Genomic DNA, 14677 nt, shown 5'->3' with positions numbered 1-14677 from the left:
ACAACAATATCTCTTCCAAACATGAACTTTGGTCTTGACTGAGAGAAACGGATGATAATAACCCAAGGTGAAGATGAAACCATTATTTTGTATTAGTGTAGATATACTGTAACAATGAGGCTAATTTGGGGAAATGTTTTGATGTTTTCTAGCTGGGACTGGGAGAGATATCTGTATATTCTGCTGAAAGTTGCTGTTGGCCTGGTATTTTTGGCATGCACCTGGCTGTGGTCTTCTGTAATGAACACATTATGATTATGAAAACTCATTAAGAACCAGAAGGGTGACAATCAAAATCCACATGGGTTTACTAACGTTACTAACATTACTCATGGGAGACATAATGATGAGATTCAGCTCTTCAATGGAAGTAATTGTGATAAAGACTTGGATTGCTGTGGACAAAGATGAGATAATAAGAAGGGCAGTGTTCATGCAGGACTAAGCAGGTTACCTAGTGGTGGCACGTAGACAACCTGTTGTCTACTGTCCTCTGCTGAGCTACAGATCTCCTGGCTGATATGTTCAGAGATCTCCTGCAGGCCTGAGAAGTTCTGGACGAAGAACACATTTTTGGGACAACCAGTTATTTTAATCAGACCCATCACTGATAAATTGGAACCCCCGATGGCATACAGAGACACTAAGATTCTTCAGCTCCTCTAAAGAGACACTTTTCTCATGGCGCTCGCTGCCCATGATTACCAACCCAACCTTAGTCATTTGTTCTCCTCTCCTCTCACTCCTCTCACACCGTCGTCAGTCCCACTCATAATTTCCCGGTGTGGGTAAGTCTCTGTGGCAGAACCATTTGTGTGACTTTCAGATCCCAGATGTACTGTAGGATCTCCCTGTTGTTCAGGGAAGTGCTGACATTGAACGCAGCCACATCACTATGTCGACTGTATGGAACCAGGCACACCCAAACCTGGTCCTGCCCCAGGTAGGAGCAGTGATCTGAGGAAGTCCTTGATACGCTCAAGCTCCTGAGAGCTGATGCTCTGGGATCTGTCTTCCAGAACAATCATGATATTGATGGCAGCTCCCTGGGAACAGACTAACAGAACAAACATGAATTGCAAGTCTACCTAATTGTTTAAAATATAATTTATAGGTTTTTCAGGATTTAACAAGTGACATCAATAAGGGACCATAGCTTTCACCTGGAAATTCAAATTGTCATCAACATTAATTTTAGGGGAAGGAAACCTGGGTAAAAATCCTACTCATTCACAATCCAGGCTGGTGTACAGTACCAAGTGAAAGTCAACACACTCAACACACTCAACACATGCACAGTCTTCACATTTTGTTGCCATATAAATAAAACAAAACTTTGATTAAATTATATTTTTTCCTACTCCGCTATTTAAAAGTATATTTATTTTATTTTATTATTATTATATATATATATATATATATGTTCTTACATTTAACGATGTAAGAAGATGTCTTGATTCCGCATGTCTTCACACCGTCCCCAAGTCAAGAACAGACTCTGGGAAACGCACAGTACTACAAAAAGCCATGTAACATGTAACTTAAGATGTAGAAGGCAGTATCTGATTTTAAAAAACAGATAAAACTACACTACTACACTACTTATGGAACAACGCGGACTGTGAAGAGACACACACAGGCACACACCCACACATACATATGCACACAGGCGTGTGTTAATAAATCATCCATTCTGTTTGCAACAAGGCCGTAAGTAATAATGCAAGACAACATGGTAAAGAAATGTCCTTTTACTACAGACTTGGGTCAAATTCAATACTACACAACACGGAGTGAAATCCAATGTATTTTGGTGGCAGCATCATGTTATGGGTATGCTTGTCAGTAGCAGGGACTGGGGAGTTTGTCAGGATCAAAATAAATATGAAAGGAGCAAAGCCCAGGTAAAAAAAGTTATAGGAAATCCCACCTCAGTCTTTTGTAAACCCTGGGATAGTAGACAAAAGTAAATGCCAAAGACACACCATCATGGCTTTCTAAGAGCTGTTTCGTATTCATGAGAAATTCAGAGACAAGGTTTGAATATTGCTGTCTGTCAATAATTCCCAACCAAATGTACTGAGCTTGAGTAAGTTTGATAAAATGGATAAATGTTGCCATAGGTTTTGTGCAAAGTTAGTAGAATCTCATTCAAAATGATTCACAGCTGTAATGGCTGTCAAGTGCTTCCACCAAGTATTAACCCTGGGGTGTGCGCAATAAAGACATCATTGTTGTTTTATTTTGTATTAATTTAGTTTTAGTTACATTTTTTTACTTTGACAATTTAGTAGGTTGTGTAGATCAGTAGGAAAAACATCTAATTTATTCCCTTTTTGGATATAATTTTAAGGCAGCAAAATGTGAAGACTGTGCAAGGGGTCTGTAGACTTTCACTGGTGACTGTAAGTACCTGTTGGGGTGTTGGACACCTTCTCTGCCTGGTGCCAGTGATCTTGAACAGATCTTGCTTTGAAGTGATTTCAATACCAATGGCCATGAGAGAAACACCATGTTTCCTCAGCAGCTTTGCTGACCTTTCCATGTCAAAGGGATCCGTGGCTTGTCCATCTGTGATAACCATCCCAATCTGGGGAACACCCTCACTTGCCCTGCTGCCTTTACCCTTCTGAAACAGAGCCACCATAGACCGCAAGGCCTTACCTCCCAGTTGTAGAACGGTGTATACTGTATACCCTTCAGGATTTCCCTTCTGGTCATATGGTCATTGAGCCTGAACACAACGTGTGGTGAGTTACTACACTTTATCAGGCCAATTCTGATATGGTCGGTGCCCGAAGAAAAAGCACGAACCACGGTATCCAGAAACTTCTTCATAATCATAAAGCCTTTAGGTGGTATGCTAAAAGAGTCCTCCATAAGTATAGCAACATCAGCCTTCACTCCCTGTGGGCAGACTGAAAAAAGGGTAGACTTGATGATAGTGTAACATTAGAAATTAACTAAATATAGTAAAACTATTGAAAATTATTATATATTGTACTACCTTCTCCCTGAGATTCTAACACTTTGGTGTGGTGGACAATCAGCAGGAAGACAAATGTCCATTTGGCCCCCATTTTTTGTTGAAAGACAATTTCAGACATTACAATAACTCCTATTTGATTAATTTATATAACACAATATCATTATTATGACTAAGTGTTGTTATATTACTTACCTGAGTCGTCAAGAACACAAAATATAAAGATCTCCACTTTTTTACCAGCAATTGTCACTCACTCAGAATTGACTGTTCACCCTTTAGAATGTAGGTTGTGGGAGACACAAACCTTCTCTGCCAGCAAAGTACTAATGTCCGTCCTCAGATCACAGCTCTTATTGTGATATGGGAGTATAATTGCCATGGTAACACAACACGCATGCACACACACAAAGAAGGATTCACAAATTATGTGTGAGTGTGATTACACAGCATTATCATTATCATCACTTAACTACACTACATGACCAAAAGTATGATTCATTCATCGGACTGCCAGATGGTGAAACGTGATTCATCACTCCAAAGAACGAGTTTCCACTGCTCCAGAGTCCAATGGCAGCGAGCTTTACACCACTCCAGCTGACGCTTGGCATTTTGCATGGTGAACTTAGGCTTGTATGTGCGGCTGCTCAGCCATTGAAACCCATTTCATGAAGCTCCCGACGAGCATTTATTGTGCTGACGTTGCTTCCAGAGGCAGTTTGGAACTCGGTAGTGAGTGTAGCTACGTGCTTCAGCACTCGACGGTCCCGTTATGTGAGTTTGTGTGGCCTACCACTTCGCGGCTGAGCTGTTGTTGCTCCTAGACATTCCACTTCACAATAACAGCACTTAGAGTTGACCGGGGCAGCTCAAGCAGGTTAGAAATTTGACGAACTGACTTGTTGGAAAGGTGGCATCCTATAACGGTGCCACGTTGAAAGTCACTGAGCTCTTCAGTAAGGCAATTCTACTGTCAATGTTTGTCTATGGAAATTGCATGGCGGTGTGCTCAATTTTATACACTGTCGGTGGCTGAAATAGCCAAATCCACTAATTTGAAGAGGTGTCCACATACTTTTTTATATATAGTGTATTTCCTGTGAAATTCTCATAAATGAACAAAAAACCTGCTATGGTCCAATACTTGTGGTAAAAAGGACCCACTAGCTCAGTTGGTTACAATAGTAAGTTCGATGTTGAATATGCATGGGTGTAGCTAGACCATGTACTCTCAATTCACACTATTTTGAGAGCCTGACAGTATTGGATTTCCAGGTCTCCTGCTGTGAACAGAAACAAATGTCAATGGTGCTACTGCTCAATTTGTTTTCCATTTGCAAGTCCACCGCCGTCTCTGTCCAGGTTACTAAAACCTCCGTCGATTTTTTCCCAACATCTGCTAACCTTTTAAAAGTGCCCCAAAATCTTATTGACTTTCTCATCCCTTCAAAAAGCCATTCACACTGGCAGACTCCAATTATTATTTACAAATGAACAGAACATGTTTTGATGGGTATATGTGAAAAGCCCTGCTGTTTCTGGTTGTTTATGTTATGGAAAATGCTGCTAATTCTGTTTATGACAATATTGTTGCAGAAAATAGCCATCTATACAGATTCCACCCTCTCTATCTAGCCTTGTGTATCCACACCTAGCACCTGGCTACCACTGGACCTCATGAGTAGGGCCCTGTGTTTAGGACACAAGGCTTTCAATCATTTTATTTTACGTTTTCCATACAGATAAAACCAACAATAACACGGAGCAATCGACATATACAAAATACAGACACATTTTTCAAAAAAGATGGGGAAAGATGCACGGTCCCCACCCTGATTTTATCGCGGGGGACAAAAAAACGAACAAAAAATAGCAATGTCACTGTAATCTACCGTTTTAATTTTTGACAAATGTGCTTCCATGATAAAGAAAAAGCTTATTTCAATGTCCTAATAATTTCCCATCCCTCTCCCTATTCCACTTCCCGCCCAAACAAATTATTAAAAGTACTGATTTCCAATGGTACCAAAACAGCAACACTCAGAGGCTTGGTGGGTTATGGGTTGGCAATCCCCTTCAACAATATATTCACACACTGTTCTCCTATAAATTGAACCTATAGGGCTCCAGATATGCAAAAATCTCATCAACTCAATAGGCACAGACGTCAATTCAACATCTATTCCACCTTGGTTCAACGTCATTTCAGGACAAAAGTCAGTCTTTCCAGGGGAAACAACCATAACAGATTTCTGAGCCACCAGGAATTGTTTTGGTTTAGTGTCATCTATCCATGATTGAAAAATTGTTAATCTAGCAGCGTAGCACATTAGATCAAATAGTTTTTATGACATTTCAGTGCAGGGTTAGCTGAGTGTAGACGCAGAAGGTATTGGAGAGGCTGTAAACCAATTGGAGAGCCCAAAGTATTTGAAATTGCCCTTTTCACCTCTTTTCAGAAATCTTTAACAATAGGACAGTACCAGATGAGATGTGCATTAGTACCTTTCTGCTGCTTACATTTGGGACATACCCCAAAACATGCAGGGTCATATTTACATCTTAAACTGTAGCTGATGAGTTGTGTAGGAACAACATATTTTCTTTGCATTGGCAAGAATAGCTTCCTATTCACAATTAGCGATGGTCACCCCAAAGTCTTGCTGCCATACATGTTTGCTGCTATCAGTGTTGATCTTGCCTATAGTAAAAAGACTGTTATATACTTTGCATTCGGAAAGTATTCAGACCCCTTGACTTTTTCCACATTTTGTTACATTACGGCCTTATTCTAAATATTTTTTTCACCTCATCAATCTACACACACTATCACTAAGCAAAACAGGTTTTTAGAAATTATTTAAAATGTATTAAAATTTAAAAACTGATATCAAATTTACATAAGTATTCAGACCCTTTACTCAGTACTTTGTTGAAGAGTCTTCCTGAGTATGACACTTCAAGCTTGGCACAACTGTATTTGGGAAGTTTCTCCCTTTCTTCTCTGCAGATCCTCTCAAGCTTTGTCAGGTTGGATGGGGAGTGTTGCTGCAAAGCTATTTTCAGGTCACTCCAGAGATGTTCAATCAGGTTCAAGTCCGGGCTCTGGCTGTGCCACTCAAGGATTTTCAGAGACTCCTGCATTCTCTTAGCTGTGTGCTTAGGGTTGTTGTCCTGTTGGAAGGTGAACCTTCACCCCAGTCTGAGGTCCTGAGCGCTCTGGAGCAGGTTTTCATCAAGGATCTCTCTGTACTTTGCTCTGTTCATCTTTGCCTCAATCCTGGCTATTCTCCCAGTCCCTGCCGCAGAAAAACATCCCCACAGTATGATGCTGCCACAACCATGCAAGGTTTCCTCCAGATGTGACTCTTGGCATTCAGGCCATGGAGTTAAATCTTGATTTCATCAGATCAGAGAATCTTTTTTCTCATTGCCTTTTGGCACACTCCAAGCGGGCTGTCATACGCCTTTTACTGAGGAGTGGCTTCCGTCTGGTCACTATACCATAAAGGCCTGATTGGTAGAGTGCTGCGGAGATGGTTGTCCTGGAAGGTTCTCCCATCTCCACAGAGGAACTCTGGAGCTCTGTCAGAGTGACCACGGCCCTTCTCCTCTGATTGCCCAGTTTGGCCGGGCCGCCAGCTCTAGGAAGAGTCTTGGTGGTTCCAAGCTTCTTCCATTTAAGAATGATGGAGGCCACACTGAGTTCTTGGGGACCTTCAGTGCTGCAGAAATGTTTTGGTACCCTTCCCCAGATCTGTGCCTCGACACAATCCTGTCTCGGAGCTCTACGGACAATTCCTTCGACCTCATGGCTTGATTTTTGCTCTGACATGCACTGTCAACTGTGGGACCTTACATAGACAGGTGTGTGCCTTTCCAAGTCATGTCCAATCAATTGAATTTACCACAGGTGGACTCCAAGTTGTATAAATATCTCAAGGATGATCAATGGAAACAGGATGCAGCTGAGCTCAATTTCGAGTCTCATAGAAAAGGGGCTGAATACTTATGTAACTAAGGTATTTCTGAGTTGTAATACATTTGCAACAATTTCTAAAAACCTGTTTTCACTTTGTCATTATGGGGTATTGTGTGTAGATTTTCTAACCCTTATTTTTTTTAAACCTTTATTGTTATTAGATTCTAACCTTTATTTAAAGACTTTGCATCAAACTGTCCCCTTTTCTTTTTATGCCAGATGGTGTAGCACCATCCTTAGACTTTTTATTATTTAGTTAATATATTTATTCATAAAGTATCACTGCCTCAGCCTTTCTTTAACATTAGTACAGAACCCACTATTTAAAAAAGGTTTAAAAAGGCTTCTGAAGTTTGTAATTTCCACATTGAAATTGAAGACTTGATTTACCCTTATGAAAAATGTATGAACCCCTACCTAAATGTCCATTAATTATAATTTGCATCATCATTCACATTTCCTGTTGCTGCATTATTATTTTCCTGCTCTAGCAAACTGGCTCAAATTAAGATCCTACATCTGTATATTACCTCTGTGTCATCACCATGTTCGCAACAAAGTGATGTAGAAGTAGGGGTAAACACATGGAAATCACACACACCAAGGAACACTTGATTTGGTATTACACTGAACTATTCTTTCACATTTCACTGAAAATAACAGTGAAAATCTTTTTCTACAAAGCACATTTACAAGTATACCAGTACCATTCAGATCTATAACTGGCAGAGACACGAAGCACTGATAAGATTTGAGATTTCCTCCCAGTCCTAGGAGCATCTGCACCTACGCTATTCACACCCGAATGCATTAGCAACAACACAACAAATATATCTACAACAACTAGTATTTCAATAGTACAGTATATGTAGATTCACTTCTGAAATGTAAATACAAACACTTGGTTTTACCCTCTAAGTGCAAGTTTCAAACTTGGCACATAGAAGCATTTGATGTGTCTGAAACAAAAAAACAGGGATATCAGTAATAACATTTTTTCTATCATATTTGAATAACAAAGACCAAAGTGAGTATCTAAAAAAGGGTTTCACACTCCTATTCATGGCTGAGCTATGTACACAACATTCCACAATGCCTGAGGAAAAAAATCCATATCCATTTGCAGTAGTCTTCTCACTCCAGTGACTCCCAGCCAGCCATACGTTGCATCACTAGCAAGACTGGTTCTCAATGTGAGGTTGGACAGACTGACGCTTGGGGCACAGTATCTTAGCAAAAGCCCTTCGGAAGCTGCTATGGCAGAGAGGGTAAAGGAAAGGGTTAATACCAGAGTTCAGCCACAAGAGCCAAAATGTCACCTCATACCAGTAGTGCTCCACACATCGCCCGCTACAGGCCGCTCGTATTATCATCAGTAGGGTGTAAGGTGCCCAGCAGATCCCGAAAATGCACACTATAATGGCCAGCGACTTGGCAATCTTCTTGTCGCGGGAGAGGCGGGAGCCCTCTGAGCTCCTGCTGGATGGCACGATGGGGGCCTGGAATTGGAGGAGCCTGGACGTTTTCCTGCAGGAAGGGCCCTTCTTTCTCTGAATGAAGGTGTGTCCGCTGTTGGGCTCCCCACTGGAGGATGGCGACAGCTCCTCGTCCTCCTCTATCACCTCTGAAACAGCGGTTGGCTCGCTCGATGACACCTTGCGAGTCTTGACAAAAAACACAGACAAGGTAGCGCCCCCGTCCCTGAGACTGCCCCTGTCCCTGTGTGCCTTGGTGTCCTCCTTACGGATAGCCCTGCTCTTGTTCCTCCTCTGGATGTTCAGGTAGATGCACAGGTTGAAGAAGGTCACAGAGATAAAGGGGGTGAAGAACTCAAACGTAGATGCACTGAGTAGGAAGTACCAGGTGCAGTAGAACTCAGCGAAACACTCGTCGGCAGGGACGATGCTTTTACCCACAACCAGCTCCCAGAAGATAATGGCAGGGCCATAGAGAAGGAAGGCCAACACCCACACAGCCACCATCTTCACCACAGCATGGTGGGTCATGCTCCGCTGAGCTCTATATTTCACCTGGAAGTAGAGAAGTGAAGTGAGAAAAATAGCATACAAAACCTCACAGTAACATTTAATAATAATATCACCATATTTTTTAAAAATATAGATGTAATAAACTGCATAATCAATTCCATGTCTCTCAATGCAGGTAGCCTAGTGGTTAGAGCGTTGGACTTGTAACAGAAAGGTTGCAAGATTGAATCCCCAAGCTGACAAGATAAAAATCTGTTGTTCTGCTCCTGAACAAGGCAGTTAACCCACTGTTCCTAGGCCGTCATTGAAAATAAGAATTTGTTCTTAACTGACTTGCCTAGTTAAATAAAGGTAAAATAAATATAAACATTTGTAAAGGTGTATTGGATCCATTACTTTAAGGTCTTATTTGGACCTATGGGGGAGGTATTATTTCCTTGGGTGATAGGGTTCAAGAGCCCCTCCTCCATGGTGTGTCAGTGAAGCCAGAGGAGCAGGAGAGCTTTAGGCTGAGTGTGATACTGAATAATAATACAGGAGAGTGTGGAGGCACATCTGTCTGTCTGCTCTCTCTCTCCCTCTCATCTTCACCATTCTCTTCACCCAGGAATGAGCTTTTCACCTTCCATTTCCATTTCACCTTATCTCTCTGTTTGCTTTGTTCATCTTCACCTCCCGTTCTCTGTCCCCGATTCCCCACCTACCTCTGTCTATCGCAGTCTTTTTCCTGGCGATCAAATAAACAACAATTGCTGAGATGTCATCAAAATCAATGTCATCAAACTGAACAACTTGACTTTGTTGTTTGTCATGGCTGCGTCTAGGTATACTGACTTTGCTGTCAATCATGGAGACTGTGAGCACTGGGAGCAATAACAAGATCAAACATACACTCTACAGACAGGGGTTATTTTCCATCATTGTAACTCATTATCAAACACTGCATGCAGCACTGTACTGTACTTGTTTTATTATGTATTAATATGCATTCATTGTTAATCAGGGAACCAGAAAGATATTCCGCTAGAAAACTTTACAACCACTGTAAAGTACCCTTTTAAACTTTGTAGAATGTTTGAATGTAAATAACGATATTTTATTATAATAAAATATTGTATGACACATTCACTTATGCAGCTCCAGATAAAGTATAGTGACCCTTTACATACCCAAAATCGAGAACCTACTGATACCTACCAGTCACAGATGTTCTGCATGTTCTTTACTATACTTATAGAGACTTTGAATATCTACATCAACATACTACATAAACATAGCTTTAATACTATCTGCATTTCGTTCCTCTCTCAGGAAGCCACTGTGCTGATAAGCAAATGACCGAAACAGAAAATAGATTGGAGACATATTCTAAGAAAGTACATCAAACAATACATTTTCCACCAAAACAATTGACTATTTTGCATTAGTCTTCAAATCAAAAAATTCAAGTGACCTAGCCATTGAGAGCATTGGGCCAGTAACCGAAAGGTCACTGGTTCGAATCCCTGAGCTGACTAGGTAAAAAAATCTGTTGATGTGCCTTTGAGCAAGGCACTTTACCCTAATTGCTCTGGATAAAAGTATCAGCTAAATTATGTAAATGTAAAAACTACAAAGAGCATTGATTCAAATGTGCTTTGTTTAACTTGTGAAAGTACACAGCAGCATTTACATTAGGACATAACTAGTCGACTTGCCTCCCTGAGCATGTTCATCAAAGTTTCTCCTCGTACTTCCATTAAAAGTAATGTTGTTTCCATGTCCTTCAGTAAACTGTTTGTAAAGACTGCCTGTTGCATGAACCCTTGGGTTCATTAATCAGTGTCTTCTGTCTAGGTGGGTGAGTGCATATATAATAGTTCATATTAAATTCCACAAGGAAATTAACTACAGCAGTTACAAAGTGACAAAACCCCTCTGGGGTCACAATAAGGTGGCAGTCTTGCTGGTGCTGTGTAAGAAATATCAATATTTGTATTGTCATGAACAATATTGATTGGCCAAAACTAGCATTTAAGATGAATGGTTGAGAGAGATTGGGCTATGATATCATCCTTAGAGAGTGCCCCTTCATAGGGCAACAAAACTATTTAGTTAACATTACATTTCTGAATGCTCTGCATAGTCACATGGAATATATATGAAGTACACACCCCTATGTATATATTTGGACAGTAAAAGCTGTACTCCAGCATTTTGGATTTGACACCAAATGTTTTATATGAGGCGACAGTACAGAATGTCACCTTTTATTTGAGGGTATTTTCATACATATCTGTTTTATCGTTTAGAAATTAAAGCACTTTATGTATCTAGTCCCCAATTTGAAGGTCATCATTTTCACCTCGAATAGAAGTAGAGGGACTTTTGTCAGAGGTTGCTTGTTGTGAGAGCTGAAGGAACGTTATGCACTTGGCCAGATGAGTCTGCATCTTTGTTGCATTCTTCACATATGATTTGACACAGTATTTGCAAATGTACACAGCTTTTCCTTCTACATTAGCTGCAGTGAAATCAAAATATGCCAGAAGACCTAGAATTGCCTTGTTTATCCCACAAAAAAAGTTTCACTCTTATAAGCTAACTTTTTGATGAATTTAAGCAAAATTTCCAAAGTTCCCGAACATAACCCCATAATCCTGAACTTCCCATGGAAAATTTCCAGAAAATTACTGGAAAGTTTCCGACTCTTTGCAACCCTAGGCCCTAGGCACTCATGTGATTTTTAATAATTTATTATTATTATTTGTTTATTCTGATTTTCCAGGCGATGCGGCAGCTCCCCTACTTCCTATGGCTGCTACCATGATAACAGATCCTGAATAACGATGAGTGAGAAAGTTACAGAGGCATAAATAGCATACCCCCACCAAAAAATGATAATCTCCCATTATTGGTAATGGTGTGAGGTTAGCATGTTTTGGGGGTATGATCTTTGTGCATCAGTAACTTTCTCAATCATCATTATTCACGATTCATTCATGTCTATCCGTAATTATGGTAGCATCCACATTCATTTTGTTCAAAAACATTCTATACAATAAAAGTGACTCCAAAATGACAATACAATATTTACCGTTCATTTCTACTGGGCACAACATAATCCGAAACACATCCAAAACAAACTGCAAATACATCCAACAAATGTGTAGAGTCACAAGCTTGATGTAGTCATCGTGTGCTAGGAATATGGGACCAAATACTAAACATTTGACTAAATGTATACACTACAAGTGAATTTGTCCAAATACTTGACACTTTCAAATAGGGGGACTAGATACAATTGCATTGGTTTCGAAACAGTAAAACAGATGTGTATGAAAATACCTTCAAATAAAATGTGACACTGTACTGTCGCATCATATAAAACATTTGATCTCAAATCCAAAATGCTGGAGTATGGAGACAAATGAAAAGTTTTAGCTTCACTGACCCCCCCAAAACATAGGGGGTATAATATGTTTTATTTATCCAGGACGTTGAGGTATTTTACAAGGGAGACCTCAATACGATTGATAAAGCAATGTCCAGTTTAGTATTCAGACCAGAGTATCCAGGGATTGCATCCCAAAAGCAGATGAAGATCAAAGAGTAGCACGCTGGTCGACAAGGACCGAGCCACTTTGTCTGGACTTCCAACAGAGCTCATTCAGAGTCAGTGCCACCGCAACACGGTGCATCCTATCAAGACACGTATTAAAGGTAGACTCAGATGAGATGAGACATGCAATACTTGGCTCTCACACGGTCACACACAGTATCTTTACATGTGCACGGGTTTGCTTCAGTGGAGAATTTGAGCCTCGTGGTTCAACGCTCTTAGTTTTTGCGGAAATTGACCCATGCCGTTTACTTTCTGCATCTATGTCACGTCGCTGAGTCAACCTTTAGTCCTACTGGCAGTGACTGTCAAACCATTCTGCAGTACCTCTGTATTGGTAATGGGCCTTGTAAAGCAGCTGCGTGGTGGCAGGAGGGCCATATGAACAGTAAAACATGCAGTACCTGCATTTGAAACAGCATTTCAAATGTTACCGTGCATGTGGGTGCATGTGTGCACGTTGTGCATGCATGCCTGCATGTGGCACGGTAGCTCTCTATACTCACTGCTCTGGTGACGGAGAGGAACCGGTCATAGCTGATGAGGACTATGTTGAAGACAGAGGCAGTGCAGAGCAAGTAGTCCATGAGGAGCCACAGCTTACAGAGACCTCTGCCCAGCACCCAGCGGCCTGTCAGGTTGTAGGGGATGTATACAGGGATGCAGAATGCACCTGCAAGGACACACTGTGTATAGACTGAACCCCGAACAATGTGTCCATAGCTCCATAATCAATGCCAGAATTCATTTTCACAGCAAATTAATTTCTAAACAAGCCTGCTGGCAAGTGGCAGCATTATGTGTGAAAAGTAATTGGCAGCATTGTGTGTGAAAAATTATTACCAAAGGTGTGTTGGGTTTTAATTTGCATTCATGAACCATCAATTATTCAAGAGCTCTATAAATCTGTTATAAATGTCCTTGTGGAAAACCTTTTGCTAAGATTCTTTCAAAGTTAATGCAAAAAAAACAATTTCTTTACTTTCCACAATTATTGTCCATTATGATGGCACTTGACACTGTCTTATATAGCTTAATGAACAAAAAAATGGCATTATCACCAGAGCCATACTAGACAGACAAATAGATTAGATAGCAGACCCACAGACAGGATATATAAATAAAATAGACTACTCACCAACAAGAAAATCAGAAATGGCCAGGTTGAGGAAGAAGTAGTTGCTTTGATTTCGTAGGCTCTTGTCAACAATGAAAGCCAGGATAACAAGTGCGTTGCCAGCCACAACCACGACTACCAGAATAATCATAAGCACGGCAAGAATCACCATCATATAGCCCGGGTGAGCCGCTCCAGTTTCGTGGACTGTCCCCGAGTAGCCGCCGGGAGTGAAGTTGGTGCTTATATTAGATTCCAGGATATTAGCACCCATAGTTAATCGTATAATAAAACCATTACACTTGCCTTCGTTATGAAACTACTAATCAATGTGATGTCCATATATATGTTAAAAGAGACGCAGAAAAGCGAATACGAAAGTCGTCTTGAAAATTAAAGCTGACTTCTGAATGAAAGGAATTTCTTCCGACAGATTTAAAACTATATTTGTCAGTGTCTGTTGTCGTGCAGGATGACGTGATTTATCCTGTCCTCAAAGGTGACCGGGCGGGTTACGGGAGCATAGGTTCGGCTTTATGTGCTACTTTTTAGTGAGCGACGCGAGCGCGTTGAATTCAGTGTGCAATTGAGAAGGGTGCGTCTATGGTATTATGGAAAACTAAATTAACCTACAGCGCGCAACGGTATATCTAGTAGGTTCTTTGTAGCGCATTTACTGTTCGCTGCCCTGCGCGGGAGCAAGAATTGTCACTGAAGAGTGTAGACTGGATGTGCATGGAAAACGAAACAGAATATTCTGATTGAAAAAGTATTCTACTTGGAATAAAACCATTGAATATAATGATGGCTGGATTTTTTTTTTTTTTATCGAGGTAGCCTGAGAAAATAAATCTTACACGGATTGAGAGTGTAAAATAAGGTGGTTTCATGTAGCTTTGTTTTTGGGTATATTTTCATCCTAGAATAAAACACACAAAAAACAGGTGCACTTGACACATGGTTCCTGTCTGAGTATAGGCCTATGTCCCTGGACAGCTGG

At 40.6% G+C, this 14677-nt stretch overlaps 1 protein-coding gene across 1 annotated transcript; it reads right to left on the bottom strand.

Annotated features, from left to right (window-relative positions):
* Positions 1-8143: 8143 nt before the first annotated feature.
* On the bottom strand, positions 8144-14405 carry LOC112251580 (histamine H3 receptor-like). Its single transcript, XM_024422557.1, has 3 exons — positions 13699-14405; positions 13067-13233; positions 8144-9001 (listed from the first exon to the last, which is right to left on the bottom strand). Exons 1-3 carry the CDS (start codon positions 13949-13951, stop codon positions 8144-8146), a joined length of 1278 nt encoding a protein of 425 aa, XP_024278325.1. The 5' UTR covers positions 13952-14405.
* Between the last annotated feature and the right edge of the window lie 272 nt (positions 14406-14677).

The sequence above is a fragment of the Oncorhynchus tshawytscha genome, linkage group LG05, assembly GCF_018296145.1.
Source record: "Oncorhynchus tshawytscha isolate Ot180627B linkage group LG05, Otsh_v2.0, whole genome shotgun sequence".
NCBI classification, from domain to species: Eukaryota; Metazoa; Chordata; class Actinopteri; order Salmoniformes; family Salmonidae; genus Oncorhynchus; species Oncorhynchus tshawytscha.
Note: the sequence above shows the minus strand (reverse complement) of the source record. Positions and strands in the feature narration are given on the sequence as shown.